At 31.2% G+C, this 16,652-nt stretch overlaps 1 protein-coding gene across 1 annotated transcript; it reads left to right on the plus strand.

Moving 5' to 3' along the window:
• Nucleotides 1-437: 437 nt before the first annotated feature.
• Nucleotides 438-2,575, plus strand: LOC110730702 (GDSL esterase/lipase At5g37690-like). The gene is made up of 6 exons (XM_021910524.1): nt 438-819; nt 935-1,062; nt 1,163-1,289; nt 1,379-1,491; nt 1,618-1,867; nt 1,960-2,575. Exons 1-6 carry the CDS (start codon nt 561-563, stop codon nt 2,298-2,300), a joined length of 1,218 nt encoding a protein of 405 aa, XP_021766216.1. The 5' UTR covers nt 438-560; the 3' UTR covers nt 2,301-2,575.
• Nucleotides 2,576-16,652: the final 14,077 nt, after the last annotated feature.

A 16,652-nucleotide genomic window follows, 5' to 3' on the forward strand; every position in this document is an offset into this window, starting at 1 on the left:
GACAAAATTTTACCAATCGATTCGATATTCGAAGGTAACATAAAGTAGCACATTAATTAGAAAATTTATTTGTAACATTGTTGTTTTGACAAGGCAATACCAATACCAATCCCTTAGAAAGAAGCAAACCAAAAGAAGACTAACCATCCAAGGAGTAGCTCAATTTCCACCGTTGTACCAGTATATACCCTTTATGGCACCAAATACTACAACTTATTGGAGAACAAATACCTAAAAAAACAGACTAAACAATTGTAAACTAAGTTGGCCAACTGCCATTTCACACTAAGTAACAACCACTCTAACAAAGCTTAACCTTGTCTCAGTCAATACTATTTTCAGAATCTTCCTGATACTATAATCTGCTAGATCTTTTTTTTCTTGTTTTGACAAAATTCACCTAATAAAGAAAATCTTAAAGAAATGGACATAATTGTATGCATGCTTGGTTAGAAAGAACACCAACCATTAAACAATGCTGTATGTATATAAAACCCTTCTTCAATTACTTATTGTATGCATCTTAAGTGTAGATATATACTAACGACATAAACGAATCTATGGCATTGTTACTTAGATTGGCATTAGCTTTCTTGGTGGCTATAGACCTATTAGTGTTTACAGCTTTTGCCGCGACACCAACTGATGGGGAGGAGCTGGTTACATTTATCTTTGGCGATTCCTTGACTGAAGTTGGCAATAACAATTACTTGCAATACTCTCTAGCCAAGTCCAACTACCCTTGGTATGGTATTGATTACGAGGGTGGCCAAGCAACTGGAAGGTTCACCAATGGAAGAACCATTGGTGACATAATATGTAATATACTTAACAAAAGCTCAATTCATGATATGACTTCGATGTCTGTTAGACTTAATATGTACATAATATTTAGATGATTGATTAATTAGTATTTTTTTTCCTGATGGTGTAGCTGAGAAACTCGGAATCCAATCACCACCACCATATCTTTCCCTATCTCCAAACGACGATAGATTGCTCAAAGGAGTGAATTATGCATCTGGGGGAGCAGGAATTCTCAATGATACTGGCATTTACTTTGTAAGAACCCACTGCTTTTACGCAGCTTGTTAAGATTTTCTTCGGGATTTACATTTATAAATTCTGTTTTTCATTTTTTTTTTTTTTTTTTTTTGTTCAGATACAAAGATTAACATTTGATGATCAAATCAATGCATTTGGGAACACGACATTAGCCATTAAATCTAAGATAGGAGAAGCAGCTGCAAACAAGCTCTTAAACAAAGCTGTTTACTTTGTTGGAATAGGTAAAAGATCGAAATCACTCCTGGTTCACTGAGGTCAGTCTGAGGTTAAGGCACACAAACTGATGTTAAGGCTTTGCGAAATTTTACAGGAAGCAATGATTATGTCAACAATTACTTGCAACCATTCATGGTAGCAGGACAGCAATACTCCCATGATGAGTTTGTAGAGCTCCTAATCGCTACATTAGGGAACCAACTTACGGTAATCACCCTCTCCTTCTGCTATAAAACTCAGTATGATCAATCTGAGTATAAGTTACATAACCATAAAAACTTGGTTACTATATCAAATACTCGCTGACTGTAGCTTAACATGGTTTACTATCAGACCCTTCACCAACTGGGTGCTCGAAGAGTAATCTTCCATGGACTCGGCCCCTTGGGCTGCATACCCTCGCAGAGGGTGAAATCAAAGCAAGGAACATGCCTAACCCAAGTGAACAAATGGGTACAACAGTTTAATAGTAAGGTACAAAATTTAGTCCTGAGTTTGAACCAACACCTCGAGGGTGCACAATTTGGATTTGCTGATACTTACCAAGACGTGCAAGAACTCATCACAAGCCCACAAGCTTATGGTAAACTCGACTAATCACGTACTCTTTTAGTCCTAAATCACAATTAGATTATCAAAACTTGTACTAAACCATCGTTCTGGGTCATTTTCCAGGTTTCAAGGTATCGAATACATCTTGCTGTAACGTGGATACATCAATTGGGGGACTATGCTTGCCGAATTCTAAAGTGTGCAAAAACAGGAAGGACTACGTCTTTTGGGATGCTTTCCATCCCTCAGACGCCGCCAATGCTGTACTAGCTAATAAGCTCTTCACAAGTTTATTTCCGAATGCTCCAAAGAACGAAACACCAACTCCTAAAACAACAACACCTTCAGCAAGGAATGCTCCAAAGAACGAAACACCGCCTCCTGAAACAACACCTTCAGGGACGAATGCTACACCACCTCCTGAAAGAACACCTTCAGCAAGGAAGACGCTTCGACATTCATGATCCACTATTATCATTGACAGAAGAGCATTACTATGTCCAATTAATAGAACACAAACAGAGAAGAGATGAACACTGTAATCAATTTTCTTGCAAACAATTACCAATTTCTTATGTACCATTACCAATTATTTAGTTAACCACATTAAGAAATACTTATATATTTTGATAAATACCATTTTTTCACTATTAAATCTCTGCTTCTCTCAATATATTTCAATCAATTAAGTATCCTAATTCAGGCGTTAGTTTAGAGGCGTGTAAGCAATTAATATATTACTGGGCGTTCTGTGCTACTGTCCATCCGACTGTAACTTAAATTATGTTTAGTATATCGCCAATTTTTAATTTTTAGACTTAAAAACATAATATAATGAGTAATATAAGTCCCATTCTTTTTAAATAGAGATATCAATTCGAGTCACTAGGCCAGATTCAATCCAGGCTAATCAGGCTCATGACAAGTGGCTAGTCTTCGATTGAGTCAGTTTTTAAAAACTCTAATTTTAAACACGGAATTAAAAACCGTGTTAATGTAATTTAAACTAGTAATGCAAAAAACTAAATTAAAACAAATTGAGAAATTCTAGGCCAGATTCGATCCGGGATATTCAGGCTCAAGTCAAGTAGTTAGTCTTCGATTGAATCAGTTTTAAAAACCTCTAATTTTAAACACTTAAATATAAAAAAAAGACTATACTACCCTTTTATAAACCCAAATTAATTTCATTCTCCTTTACTAATAAGAATCTCGCTCCCTTCATCTCATATTTTCCAATCTCCATTGATTCAGAGCACACTACTACAACTAAGAACAAGCTTAAAAGCTTCATGTTGCTCAATTTTTTAAAGTCTCATCTTTTGGTTATTTGATAATTAGATGACGCAAAGCCGAAACAAGCTGTTATAAAAATGTTATGGTGATTGGTGAGAAGCCAAATAATTAATTTCCATTATTGTGGGTATATGTTCTTTGTGTTTTCGATTCTAAAGTTAGAATTTTTAAACAATTAATTCAACTCCGTCATATAACGAAGATGAAAAAAAGTTATAAATCTAAAAGATCATCAAGCATGAAATGTTCATTCCACTTTAATTGAAAATATAGTCAATGATCGGAATGTAGCAGTGGTAGGCAATAAAGGACCCCGGAAATTAATTCCGGTAAGTAGTCTGGGGCCCCGGAAAAGAACTCCGGTAGGCAGCAGAGGGCCCCGGATTTGTATTCCGGTAGGCGGTGAAGACTGAAGAGGCCCGGAAATCATAGCCGGTAATTAGCTGAAAGCCTTGGAAGTATTTTACGAACGGGGTTGGGCCTGTGTATCGACAAGGTTTAGTAATAATAGGACTTTGTTATTGAAAATATGAGAAATAACTGGATTTAAGCGTCGTGTTCATCAATCTAGGTTCATGTGAAGTATCTGAAATTTGTCTATAGAGGAATGAAGACTATGAGGTATATATTTTAAGGGTAATTAAATAGTTTCCTAAAAATAAAATTAAAAAAATAAAAATAAATAAATAAATAAATAACTAAAAAAGGTAATTAAATAGTTATTGGGTGCAAGTTTAAAATAAGGGTAAGCTTGGAAAAATAAATTTGACTAAAAATTAAGTTGTCCTGCATTTAGGTAAAATTAGTACTCCCATTTTAAACATGGAATTAAAAACCGTGTTAATGTAATTTAAACTAGTAATGCAAAACTAAATCAAAGTTGCTCTCAGAAAAGGGCCAAGGTTTTCCACATATTAGCATTTCTCCGAAAGGCAAAAACCAATCAACAGAAATTTCAACCCCAAAAATATGCATTAATTTATCAGAAATCCCTTCCTCTTAACTCTAAAATAAGCCAGAAAAATAAATTTCTCACTTATTTTAGAGAAAAGAATCATCAAAAATAACCAAGAAACCAAGCATATTTTACAGATCAAAATTTCAAGATCAGAAATCACCAAGCAAATACTACGCTTCCTTCGGTGTGGTTAAAGCATTGATTGAATCATCATCGAGCAAAAATAAAAAGTTAACAAAAATTGAATTTGAAAAACAAATTTTTAAAAATTAAATAAATAAAATAATTGTAGAACCTACGAGAAAGCTGCAAAAGAATCCCATGAAAAAAAGGGAATTGCACGTCCAGAGGTACAATGGATGTTGCATCTCATTGTAATTTCTCTGTTGATTTGATTAAGCAGAGAAAATCATAGTCGAAGATGCGTTTATTTATTGGATTTCACGTAATTAGAGATAATAATTTTGAGAGAATACTTAATTAGAGAAGTTTGAATGAGGGAGTAAGTGTGCGGCAACGAAAGTAAGAGGGTTTGGAAATATTTATATAGAGAAGCCCTACTAGGGTTGCTTTAGTAGCCGGGTGTTTGTTCGGTTAAATCGGATCCAACTATGATAAAAATAAAATAATAAAATAAAATTTAATCTTGTTATGAAATATTGTGTGGATATTCATTATCCTCCTTTATCATTCTAGAATGTTCTAAATCCCGGGTTTATTGTTATCTAAGCAAACCCTAGTTATACTTTATGTATACATATCCTCACTCTATGGAATAATATTGACTGATCTATTCTGTACCCTACTTTCTCCTCTTTCTCTTTAATTTATAACACGTTATCAGCACCACTCTAGCCTATTGAGCATACAATACGAATACACACGTTTAATTATAGTTATATATATATCAAGGATAAACAAAGGTACGCATATACTCCATATTATGCATAATTATTAATTGATTTTCCCAGATCGGTGTAGATATATAAATATGTATGCAAGTTGGATTGAATAAGTTATACTTCATAACAACCGATAATTTTTATGCACTGTGATTCAATGTGCCTAACTTGTATTGATTTTTAGTGCTATAGTTTAATTTGTATTAATAGAGTCACTATACGTTACAAGTTCTTTGCATAATACTATTGTTTATTTGGGTCATTGAATTCATTAAATCAATAGTTTTAGATAATGTCGCTTACTTTTGCGATTGATCAAATTAATGACATAATTATTGGCCTTATATTTTGCTGTCATAGGATTATTTGTTTTGATCATTCATGGATATTTTGTATCTTTATATATACTTTTACAATTCTATAAATTTGATTATATATTGGTGATCATATACCCCGTGTCATATGTGTGCATATATCAATATATGTATTTGCAATTCTCTATTTGTTTATTTGATTGCATACCTTTTACACCTTGAATGACCATCACACGTCAATTCTTTTTAAGCCAAAAACTTTAATGAGCTAACATTATTGAATAAATACCTATGGAATTTCGTTTCGTATTAAAGTTTGACGATGAAATATAGGTCCTGCAATATTACTGTATTGAGTTTTAGAGTCGAATGTTTACGATGCTATGTTCTATTATGATAAGTTAGGCAACTAGAATGATAAGTTAGGCAACCAGAAAGATAATGCTTCGTATACTATATTATTAGTTAGATTTCATCTTTGTTATGATAACTAACTTAAATTAGTTGTGGTTTCATGAACATTAATTCCCTCTAGATAGAATAGTGTAATTATTTTCTTGGTAAAGTTTTTATATACATAGCTATATAACTGTCAAATATTAACTTGAGATCTTTTAGCCCAATACTTAGCTTGAACTTTGTTTTGATAGAAACTTGAATTAGCATATGCAAAGTACATATTTATAATAATATCTTAGTTCCTAATTTATAATATTATTTTATATCATTGAATCATGTCAAAATTTGCAAAACTCGAATTTGTTGCTCTTGATATTACTAGAAACAACTGTTGAAATACACTTAGATGCAAAAGGACTTGGTGATACCATAAATCATGCTAGTATTTATTTGACGTTGAATTTAAGTTGTAGTTTTCATTGTGATGAGCTAATAATAATATTACATGGATAATTATAATTCCACATGAAATAAATAAGACAAATAGTGTACTACTATTAACTTTACATGTTAATGCTCTATATAAAATAGCATGCATATTCGTCTCTCCTTTTTTTTTTTTAGTATCCTTATAAGTTGATAATATTATGAAGCATACTATATACATTATGTTGATCGATGTATGATTAAATTTAATTATAGTATTATGTACCTACTTCAAGTTAGATTATTGGAATGAATGTTAATTGAATATGATGTGCGGACCTGAAGTTCCTTATATTTATAAAGATTATTCACACATATAGACTTAAAGTGCCTAGCTTGAACTTATAAAGGGCTCAAAACCCTTAAGAATAATACAAAGAAATGTGCATGATCTACAAAGGTAAAGCATGTTGCTTAGATATCCACTACATACTAATGTGATTTTATAAACACAATTTCATGAAATAATACTATACAAAAATTTAGAAAAGTTGACATAATTTCTTTTAATTTGGTAGTTATTATATATACCAGTCATACCACAATTTGGGTGAGTATTAATGATTCATATATAACTAGATTCTTATACCCGAAAATGAATAAGAAATAATTGTATGATTGAGATGATACATGCATGTTTTCGTGATGAATATAATTCATGTAAAAGTTATACGATCTATGTATTAAACACAATTGCACAATATATATTTGAGCAAGATCGAGATGGATGACATTGTGGAAAACTTACTTGTAAAATATATATATGACATTGTGGAAAACTTACTTGTAAAATATATATATTATGCCCATTCTTATAAGAAATTAATATAATTTGGCAAGAGTTACGAGTAAAAACAAGTTTATAAAAATAACTTTATTATGCTTGATACAATCATTGCTAAAAGAATTTATGCCTTAAAATTTGGATGAGATTTAATGTTGGATTCATTTTATGCCCCATATGCAAGGATTAGGGGGAGATTGTATTCATTCCATTATTTTATGTAATCCTTGCACATAAATAATAAAATATATTGATAGTCAATTTTGGTATATACATTAACTTGAATACCAACAATTTATTTAATAGAAGTGGCCACATGCTATTTTGAAATGATACCATCCTGAAGATGGGTATAAATAAATGTCATTGATCATATACTAATTGTAAATGCTCCAATTAAAATTGATGTCCTAGAAGGACAACATCAATTGCTGATGAACCTATATCGTGCCTGAAGCGTGATATATTAATAAATCTAAAGATAATTAAGTATCTTCGAAAAGGAAAGGAGCCACTATTGACAATGACCAGTTTGAGGAAGTGATAAACTACATTACATTTCTAGAAGAAATAACTTTTAGTAAAATTCTTATATTCCATAATTATATAAGAGACTCCAAAAGAGTATGGAATATACAACAAGATTAACATGTATCAAGTTTATAGTCAAAACTCCAGTAGAGTATGAGTAATTATTGGATAAAATATGAATTGATTGTCTTGCCAATTGTATAAAATAACACATGTTGGTGTTATAATATCATATCATATCATGGCCATACATAAATTAAGTTTAATAAAGTAAAAAGCTCAAAGTTAGAAAAGTGATTGGATGTGATAATTAAATTAGGTCATCCGGGTTTCATAATTACCCGTTATGGAAACCTGAAATTTCATTTGATAATGTGCTGACGCTCTCTTAATGTTAGATATATGAAATGAATTGAATAGCAAGACATAACATTGAGATTGAGCTTTATTTTGATTATGATTCATAATAATTTGTATTTATGAAAATTTCAAGAGTTAATATATTTTAATTTCTTATTTAAAGAGTAACGGGTGACCAAAAGTTCACCAAAATAATTTATATATTATTGTCAACTATAAAGTGACCAGAAGCTCACCAAATACACTATTTAAGTCTTTAAAGATCTAGAAGATCACCACTTAGTAGAATTACAAGCAAGTGATTTATGCTTGTATAAAAATTCTTTTGATTGGGGCTATTATATGTCAGCACATAAGAAATAGGAAAAGTAGGAAATTCAACTGCACAACATATGTCTCCCCATTGATGTTGAATTATTGATCTCCTGAAGAGAACAAATTATGAAAGATTTAATAATAAATACATATGCGTTATGCAATGTATAATGATTTAAAATTGCTCTCTTAGAAGAGATAAAAACTTGTTTAATATAATTCTTTTGAGAGATAAATTTTGTTGATTATGATCCTCCCATGAAATGAATATTATTACAAATTTAATTTGTATACTAAGTTGGTGAAGAATTGTGATGCCCCTATATATAAGATATTTTACCAACTTAGGGGGAGAATTGGAGTAAGTTGGCAAAAAAAATGAATTAAAATGATGATCCATATATATATATATATATAATGGTAATTTGAAATGTTTTCTAGCCAACTTTCGTCCATATATTATCAAGATATGTTGCACATTGAGATAAAGCTTGTCAATTGTATATACTTGAATCACTGAAGTGTAGATTGTATAATCGGTTCCAAAATAAAGATGTGATATATGGCAAGATAGTGCAGTTGACACTTTTAATAGTGTAATAGTATATTAATACCAGGTGTATAAAATACCCTTGATACGAAACTGTGTAGATATCTGAATTATTACAATAGATGGCCTATGATGTAAGAAAAATTATGATGGTACCTATGAAAAATGTATTTAGATATCATTGTCAAGATAGCATGCAAATTAAAATTGTACCTTGAGGAATTATATGATGATACCGGATATGATGGAACCGATAAATAATGCATATGCATGATATAATGGACTAGTGAATAAGGGATCTGAAATATACGTCCATTTTGATGTCGACATAATGATAATAATTAAAGTTTATCATGGACCAGAACTCTAATGAAATATGGATTTTTAAAATCCACACTGTACAGTGTCTTGCATTATTTCGAGTCTTATGTATGTTCATATGCATGTGTGAGTCATAGGTTACTGGATTATTCATTGCATATGTTCGAAGTTGTTAGATGCATTACTCATTGTATAATTTGTTTAATATGTTATCATATTTTCTATATCTCATATTGCATGCATTACTTTCTGTACAATAATTGTGGTGTATGTCAATGTTCATTCAAAGTATAGTAAGACATATTTACAACTTTGATGGAAAATGAGAAAGAAATATTTATATTCTAGTGGGCTTATAATTGTGATGAAATTATTGATAGCGCCAATTCAATTGCATGTTATGAATCATGTAAGAAGAAGAGTTCATGAAGAACTTATGTACGGCGCATTTATATATCCAGCTCTACAAAAATTATATTTTGAATATTGTAATTATTATTAAACTTTTAGTCTATGTGACTAAATCATTGACATCTCAACCTGAAGTTTGAGCATATGAGAGTTAATGAGATTTACTATTCATGTTTGCAAGAGAGCTATCGTGTCAATTATGAAACATCTAAAGAATATCAATGGAATACTTATGCGTGAGAATGTTTTCTTATGGTCCAGAAGAACCATGGTTAGCGTATATAATTATATGTCTCATATTATAATTCATATGAGATTGAAGAATGACATTGATAATATCAAGTTTTGACATCATATTATTATTAAAGAATGTTTGATCAAATAATGATCATCAATAACGACTTCCAGCAGAAGTCATAATCGCATAAGTATTAAATCAACTATTGAACAGGGATTTGAAATAATGATATTAGAGATAAACACATGTATGGTGAAATCAAGACACTTCACATGTTTACGTGAAGACTTGAAGATGCTATTTCAGTTTAGGAGGATCGAAGATCGAGGAATGATACTATTCTGCGTCATATGAGAAGACACCTAGCCAGGCCATATTGGATTCATTGCAGCACTAGATATTCTCAAGTTTTGTATTCATCAGGGGGAGAAAATACGCGTTGCACTCTTTTTCCCTTAACCATGGTTTTGTCACACACTGGGTTTTCCTGGTAAGGTTTTTAATGAGGCAGCATCTCAAGCGTATTACAAAGAATGTTGTACTCTTTTTCCTTCATTAGGTTTTTATCCTACAAGGTTTTTCCTAATAAGGTTTTAATGAGGCACACTCTTCGATAATGGACATCCAAGGGGGAGTGTTATGAAATATTGTGTGGATATCCATTATCCTCCTTTATCATTCTGGAATGTTCTAGATCCCGGGTTTATTGTTATCTAAGCAAACCCTAGTTATACTGTATGTATATATATCCTCACTCTATGGAATAATATTGACTGATCTATTCTCTACCCTACTTTCTCCTCTTTCTCTTTAATTTATAACAAATCTAATCTAATCTAATATATATAAATAAAGTAGGCATTTTTGACATCCACAAAACAACATTTTCAAGAGTTATACCCAGTAATGCGGAGATGAATGGAGCAGAAGTGGCCAGAAAATCAGTCGATCTATCAATGTAAACAAATCTAATATATATATATATATATATATATATATATATATATATATATATATATATATATATATATATATATATATATATATATATATATATATCTATATATATATAAAGGGGAGTTTTTCCTGAGTTTTTAGAGAGCCACGTAATATTTAATTTTTTCATTGCGCCACGTAGGAATATAAATTTTAGTGGTAGCCAATTAAATAAGAGATTATTAATTTCTTATAGAATTAATTAATTCAAATGCCATGTAAGCAAAATAGACGAATGATATTTTTAAGTTTAAATTAATTAAATATAAATATTATCTTTTGATATTAGAAATTTTATCCAAATATGTAACAAATTAGCACATAAATACAAGAAAAAAATATTAAAAAACTTCAAACAAACCGTGTATCGCACGGGCTTCATCTAGTATATATAAATAGAGTAGGAATTTTTGGAGAGTATTGGGAGCGCCACATAAGAAAAGGTATATTTTCGACCAATCAAAAATTAGATTTTTATTTTATTTTAGAATTAAAAAAATCACTCGCCACCTAAACAAAAGCGAGGAATGAAATTTTAAATTTTTTCCACGTAGCTAAAAACAACGAATAGTAATTTATTAGGATTTTAATTATTTAAGAACACTAAATTTTATCATTTTTATTTGTTACAAAACTAAAAATTATCTTTAGATATTAGGATTTATATTATTTAAAAAAACTAAAAATTATATTTTGATATTTAAAAAATATAAACTATCATTTGATGTTAATGGTTTTATGTAAATATCTGATGATATGATACTTTCATACAAAATTTTAAAACTTATAATGCAAGAAAAAAAGTAAGAGATCACCAAAAAAATATTTATATACAAAATGTATATAAAAATTCGTGCATCGCACGACACATAAGCAAAAGTAATATTTCAACCAATGAAAAATTATATTTAGAATTAATTTAGAATTTTAATTTTCTTTCGCCATTTAAGAAAAAATTAACAAATGAAATTAGAGAATTGAAAACAAAAAATAGTAATTTAGGATTTAAATTATGAAAAAAAAACAAAAATTATCTTTTACATTAGGATTTATATTATTTTAACAAATAATTAGAAAATAAAAAATATATTTTGATTTAATGATTTTATCTAACTATCCGATGAATGAGATGATATTTATTTCAATTTATATATTCAAGTTCTATACACGTAAAATTTGAATAAGAATAATTTAAAACTTAACATAATATTTTACCTTAAATTAATGTTAAAATAATATAATAGAAAATAAAAACAAAAAATATTAAGAAATTACAAAAAAATATATATATACAAAATGAAATATTTAAAAACCGTGCATCGCACGAGCTTACATCTAGTATATATATATAAAGGGGAGTTTTTTCCCGAGATTTTAGAGCGCCACATAGGATTTTTATTTTTAAAAAATTATTAGAGCGCCACATAGGATTAATAATTTTTAAAACGCTACAATAGGATTATGCCACCTAAGATTAGTTAACGTGCCACGTAAGATTATAAATTATAGTTATATCCAATAAATAATTCAAGTGTCACATAAGCATAATTGACCAATGAGATTTTAATGGTTACATTAATTAAATACGAAATATTATCTTTTGAGATTATGAAGTTTATCTAATATTTTAAAATAAATACGGAGAAAATGATATATTACGTACAAGTGTACAACTAATAAAATAACAAATGTAATCACATAAATATGAAAATATTGTTTTAAAAAAAATAGATCAACTCGTGCATCGCACGGGCTTCATCTAGTAAAATAATAAAATAAAATTATAAATTACCACTGAAAAATTTATTAATTTTCAAAATAATTATCCGTCTATTTTTTTTTTATTTCACGACCCCTAAAATTAAAAAACCGCTCACATTACCACCAATTTCAAAATTTTAGTGAATTTTTCTTATGTGGGCCCCACCCAAGTGGTGACAAGAAAAAGATGATCAGTAATAATGACAATTCAAACAGCAAGCTCTTAGTTTTTTTAGTTGTTTTCTTTTGGTTTTTGGTTGTTTTGTACTCAATAAACTGGTTTAAGGGGAGGCGGAGTGAAAACATGACTAATTGTAATGCTTAGATATAGCCGTTAATAGGCGTTGGGTGGGTTCATAACAAAAATCCACCGAAGTTTTGAAATGAGTGGTAATTTGGGTAGTTTTTTAATTTAAGGGTGGTAAAATAAAATAAAAAATTAAGGTATTGTTTATTATGAAAATGGATATAATTTTGGATGGTAATTTAAAAAATTTCTAAAAAATAAAAGGTAATTGTATTTTATGTTTTATAGTAGTCCTATACTCCTAATCTCCTATAGGAGTCTGTCCTATGACCTACAGTAATATAGAATACAAAAAAGTTCAATTTATTAGTTTGACAGTTGGATTTTAGTTTGGGATTAAACGGTTCGATTTGATATGAATCGGTTTGAAATGGGTTCAATTGGATGATAGGGCGTTCTATTCGGTTTTTGTTTTTAAAATTATTATCAGGTTTGGTTTGATTTCAGTTTATTTTGTGCAGATTTAAATCGGCTCTGTTATAAATATTTCGAGTTGTAAGTGGTTCAGGTTATACTCGAGTTGGTTTAAAACTATTCATTTTGGTAGTGGATTCACCTGTGTTATAACGGATTTGATTTTATATCTATCAGTCCTATTAATAATCAAGTCAGTTGTTATATGGACCTGGTTTTTCGAGTAACGAGTCAAATTGGGTTGGTGATTATATTGGTCTGGTTCATCGGGTTGCAGGTCAAATTGAGTTAGGTTGAAAGCGGGTCATTTCATCGGCGGGTCGATTTGGATCAATGAAAATAATTAATGAGTCGGTCTGATTCGAATTAATTTTAGTCGAGTTGACATCGGGTTTTAACCGAGTATTGTTTTTTTTTTTTTTTTTTTGGTGCAAATGAAGGCTAGGCCCTTTTATTCAAAAAAACCGAAGAAGTTACATAATAAAACGGGGAGCGGTGACTCTTAGAAAGTCCTCCTGAAGAAGCTCCTTTATTTCGATAGGAGGATTATCGAAATAAAGGATCCTCTCCCTTTGGACAACTCCTAGGTTAGCTAGGCTGTCAGCCACTTTGTTCCCCTCTCTAAAACAATGAAAAATACATGAATTAAGCCCAAAGGTCTTAATAATGTTGCGACATTCCCTGAGAATAATCTCACCCTCTCCTCCTTGCAATTGCTCGCTTTGAATTGCTTCAATACAAGCCTTGTTATCCATCTGTATTACTAGCTTAGGAATGCCTTTCTCCACTGCCATTTTGAGTCCCACCTCTAGAGCAAGTAGCTCAGCACGGTATGAAGAACATACACCGAGATTAGCTGAAAAAGCTTTGACAAAACGACCATAGCTATCACGCAAGATACCTCCTCCACCAGCAGCACCAGGGGACCCTTTGGCCGCACCATCTGTGTTGAGAGTGAACCACCCCATGGGAGGGGGCTGCCATTTGACCAAGATTTCTTTACGAATTGATCCACCATTCACAGAGGATTGTTCATCAGAGACATTCATTAAGACCTTCCATGTTTCTTCAGCCTTGTTTCGAATAAAGGAACCTTTGTCTTGGGGGATATCTTCCCTCTAACCGAGTATTGTTAGGTTGTAGCAGGTTTTGTTTTATATCAATTCGAGATTTATACATGCCATTCCATTTCAATTGACAGATTATCTCATTTTTTTTTTTTAAAAGAAGTCCCAAAGGACATTAAATTTCATTAAATAAATTCATACGGCATGTACAATTGACAATTAACGATAATGAAAAAAAATTTAACAAAATCAAACAAGAATTAATCGGGGAAGGGCTAAGAATCCAAATACATAGACATAACACTTCAGCACATTCTCGATTCGTTGTCTCATACAACTTTTTGAGTGGATCCGTCGCTGCTTCATAGTTTTGTGAGGAAGAAAATTCTTGTGTTGAATTTGTAACCCGAATCTGATCCATAATCAATTAAAGCCCCGCACGACTAGAGACGCTATTAAGCGCAAATAAAACAACATTGTCTTTCGAAGGAGTTCGAAAAACCTTGTCTTTTGAAGGAGATCGAAAAAACTCTGTCTTTCGATGGAGATAAACTCTTTCTTTCAAGGAAGACATTATAATTTTAAAAAGAAAGAAAACGTAAAAGAAATAAAGATTGGGGCTTTCCACCGGTGAAACCCGATGGAACCCCCTTCAAAGTTAACAATGGAGGCTAAAGTTTGAGAGAGAACAGAGAGAGGAGGCTAGGTTTTTTTTTTTTTTTTTTTTGCTCCTCTCCGATCCTACTTGTTACAATGGGATACTATATTTAAATAATAAATACTATAGGGTAAGATGCTAGTTAAATATGTCAATGAGCCATGAGATATTTCTTTCGTAATAATCGCAACACTATATGTCGCACTCGCACATATCAATAACTACATATCAAAAAACACACCAGCAATGGCACGTGTCATTTTCTGGTGCGTCCTTATTTTTTTTTTTAAAAAAATTATTTTAAAATAAAATCATTTACATGTATAAATTATAATAGAAGATTTGATGCATCTTTCCAAAAAAAAAAAACACATTAACAACTAGGGGGGAAAAAATTCTTATCTTATCTTATTTGTGACATATGGATTATTTGTTTTAGGAAAGACACATTATATATGTACGTATTATATATTTCTTATGTAGTACGTACTACGTTTATTATAGCAAAACTATATATTTTTTCTTGATATATTTTTTAATTTTATTTTTTATTATGTAATAGATACTTTATAATGAAATGCACATATCAAATCAACTAATGAAACTTTTGTTAATTCCTTGAATAATTCATGATAATTATATTAATCAATTAATACTCTACTATAAACTAGACCTGGCAATCCTGACCCAGACCCGATGACCCGACCCGAATGACCCGACCCATGACCCGAAATCGACCCGAAACCCGAATCAACCCGACCCGACCCATACCCGACCCAAAGTGGATCTGACCCGACCTTGACCCGAAACCCGAAACGACCTGACCCGAGATGACCCGACCCGAAGTTGACCCGAGACCCGAAATGACCCGACCTTTAAATTGAATTAATTGACCCAAATAGCCTTGAAACCCAAAGTCACCCGAACCAAAATTATCTTATACCTGAAATGACCAGAATCTATTTAAGCTAAAGACTTGACCTTAGCAAACCGAAATAGAAATAAACCGTAATCAAATTGACTTAATTTTTTGTATTAATCTGTAATGTGTAACCCAATGTATCACCCGAAGTTGACCCGAAAATTGACCCGACCCGAAAATTGACCCAACCCGAACTTGACCCGACCCGAACTCAACCCGAAGTGTTGACCCGATACCCGACCCGACCCGATTATCAGTCGACTCGAAATCAACCCGAAACCCGAAATGTCCCAACCCGACCCGAACTTGACCCGATAACCTTTTGACCCGAACTTGACCCGACCCGAAATGACCCGACCCATACCCGACCCGAATGACCCATTTGCTAGGTCTACTATAAACTACAAATATTTCAATAAAACTTAACAAGACCGACGCATGTTAATTATTATTAGTGTGATATTTTCTTGCCAAATTTTGTTCCATTCAATTGACATGAATATAACATACGAAAGTAACAATTTTTTTTTTTTTTTAATATAGTGTTAGTTTAAAATATAATTATTAAAAACTACCGTTTATGGCACGGGAGCTTACCTAGTTTTCATGAAAATTAAAGCAGCACTGCAAGATGGGGACTAAAGTCCAGACCTGGCTAGATAGTACTAGATAATGCACACATTTAGCTGCCCTAGTAAATTAGAACATCCTCAATTCCTTTGTTCTTGAAGTAAAAATTATTATTACTCCCTCATTTCATTTCAGCCTGTTCCATATTCGATAAAAGTATAAAAGAAAACAACAAATTTAACAGAAGAAGTCGATA

Source organism: Chenopodium quinoa, unplaced genomic scaffold (assembly GCF_001683475.1).
Source record: "Chenopodium quinoa cultivar QQ74 unplaced genomic scaffold, ASM168347v1, whole genome shotgun sequence".
Taxonomy (NCBI): Eukaryota; Viridiplantae; Streptophyta; class Magnoliopsida; order Caryophyllales; family Amaranthaceae; genus Chenopodium; species Chenopodium quinoa.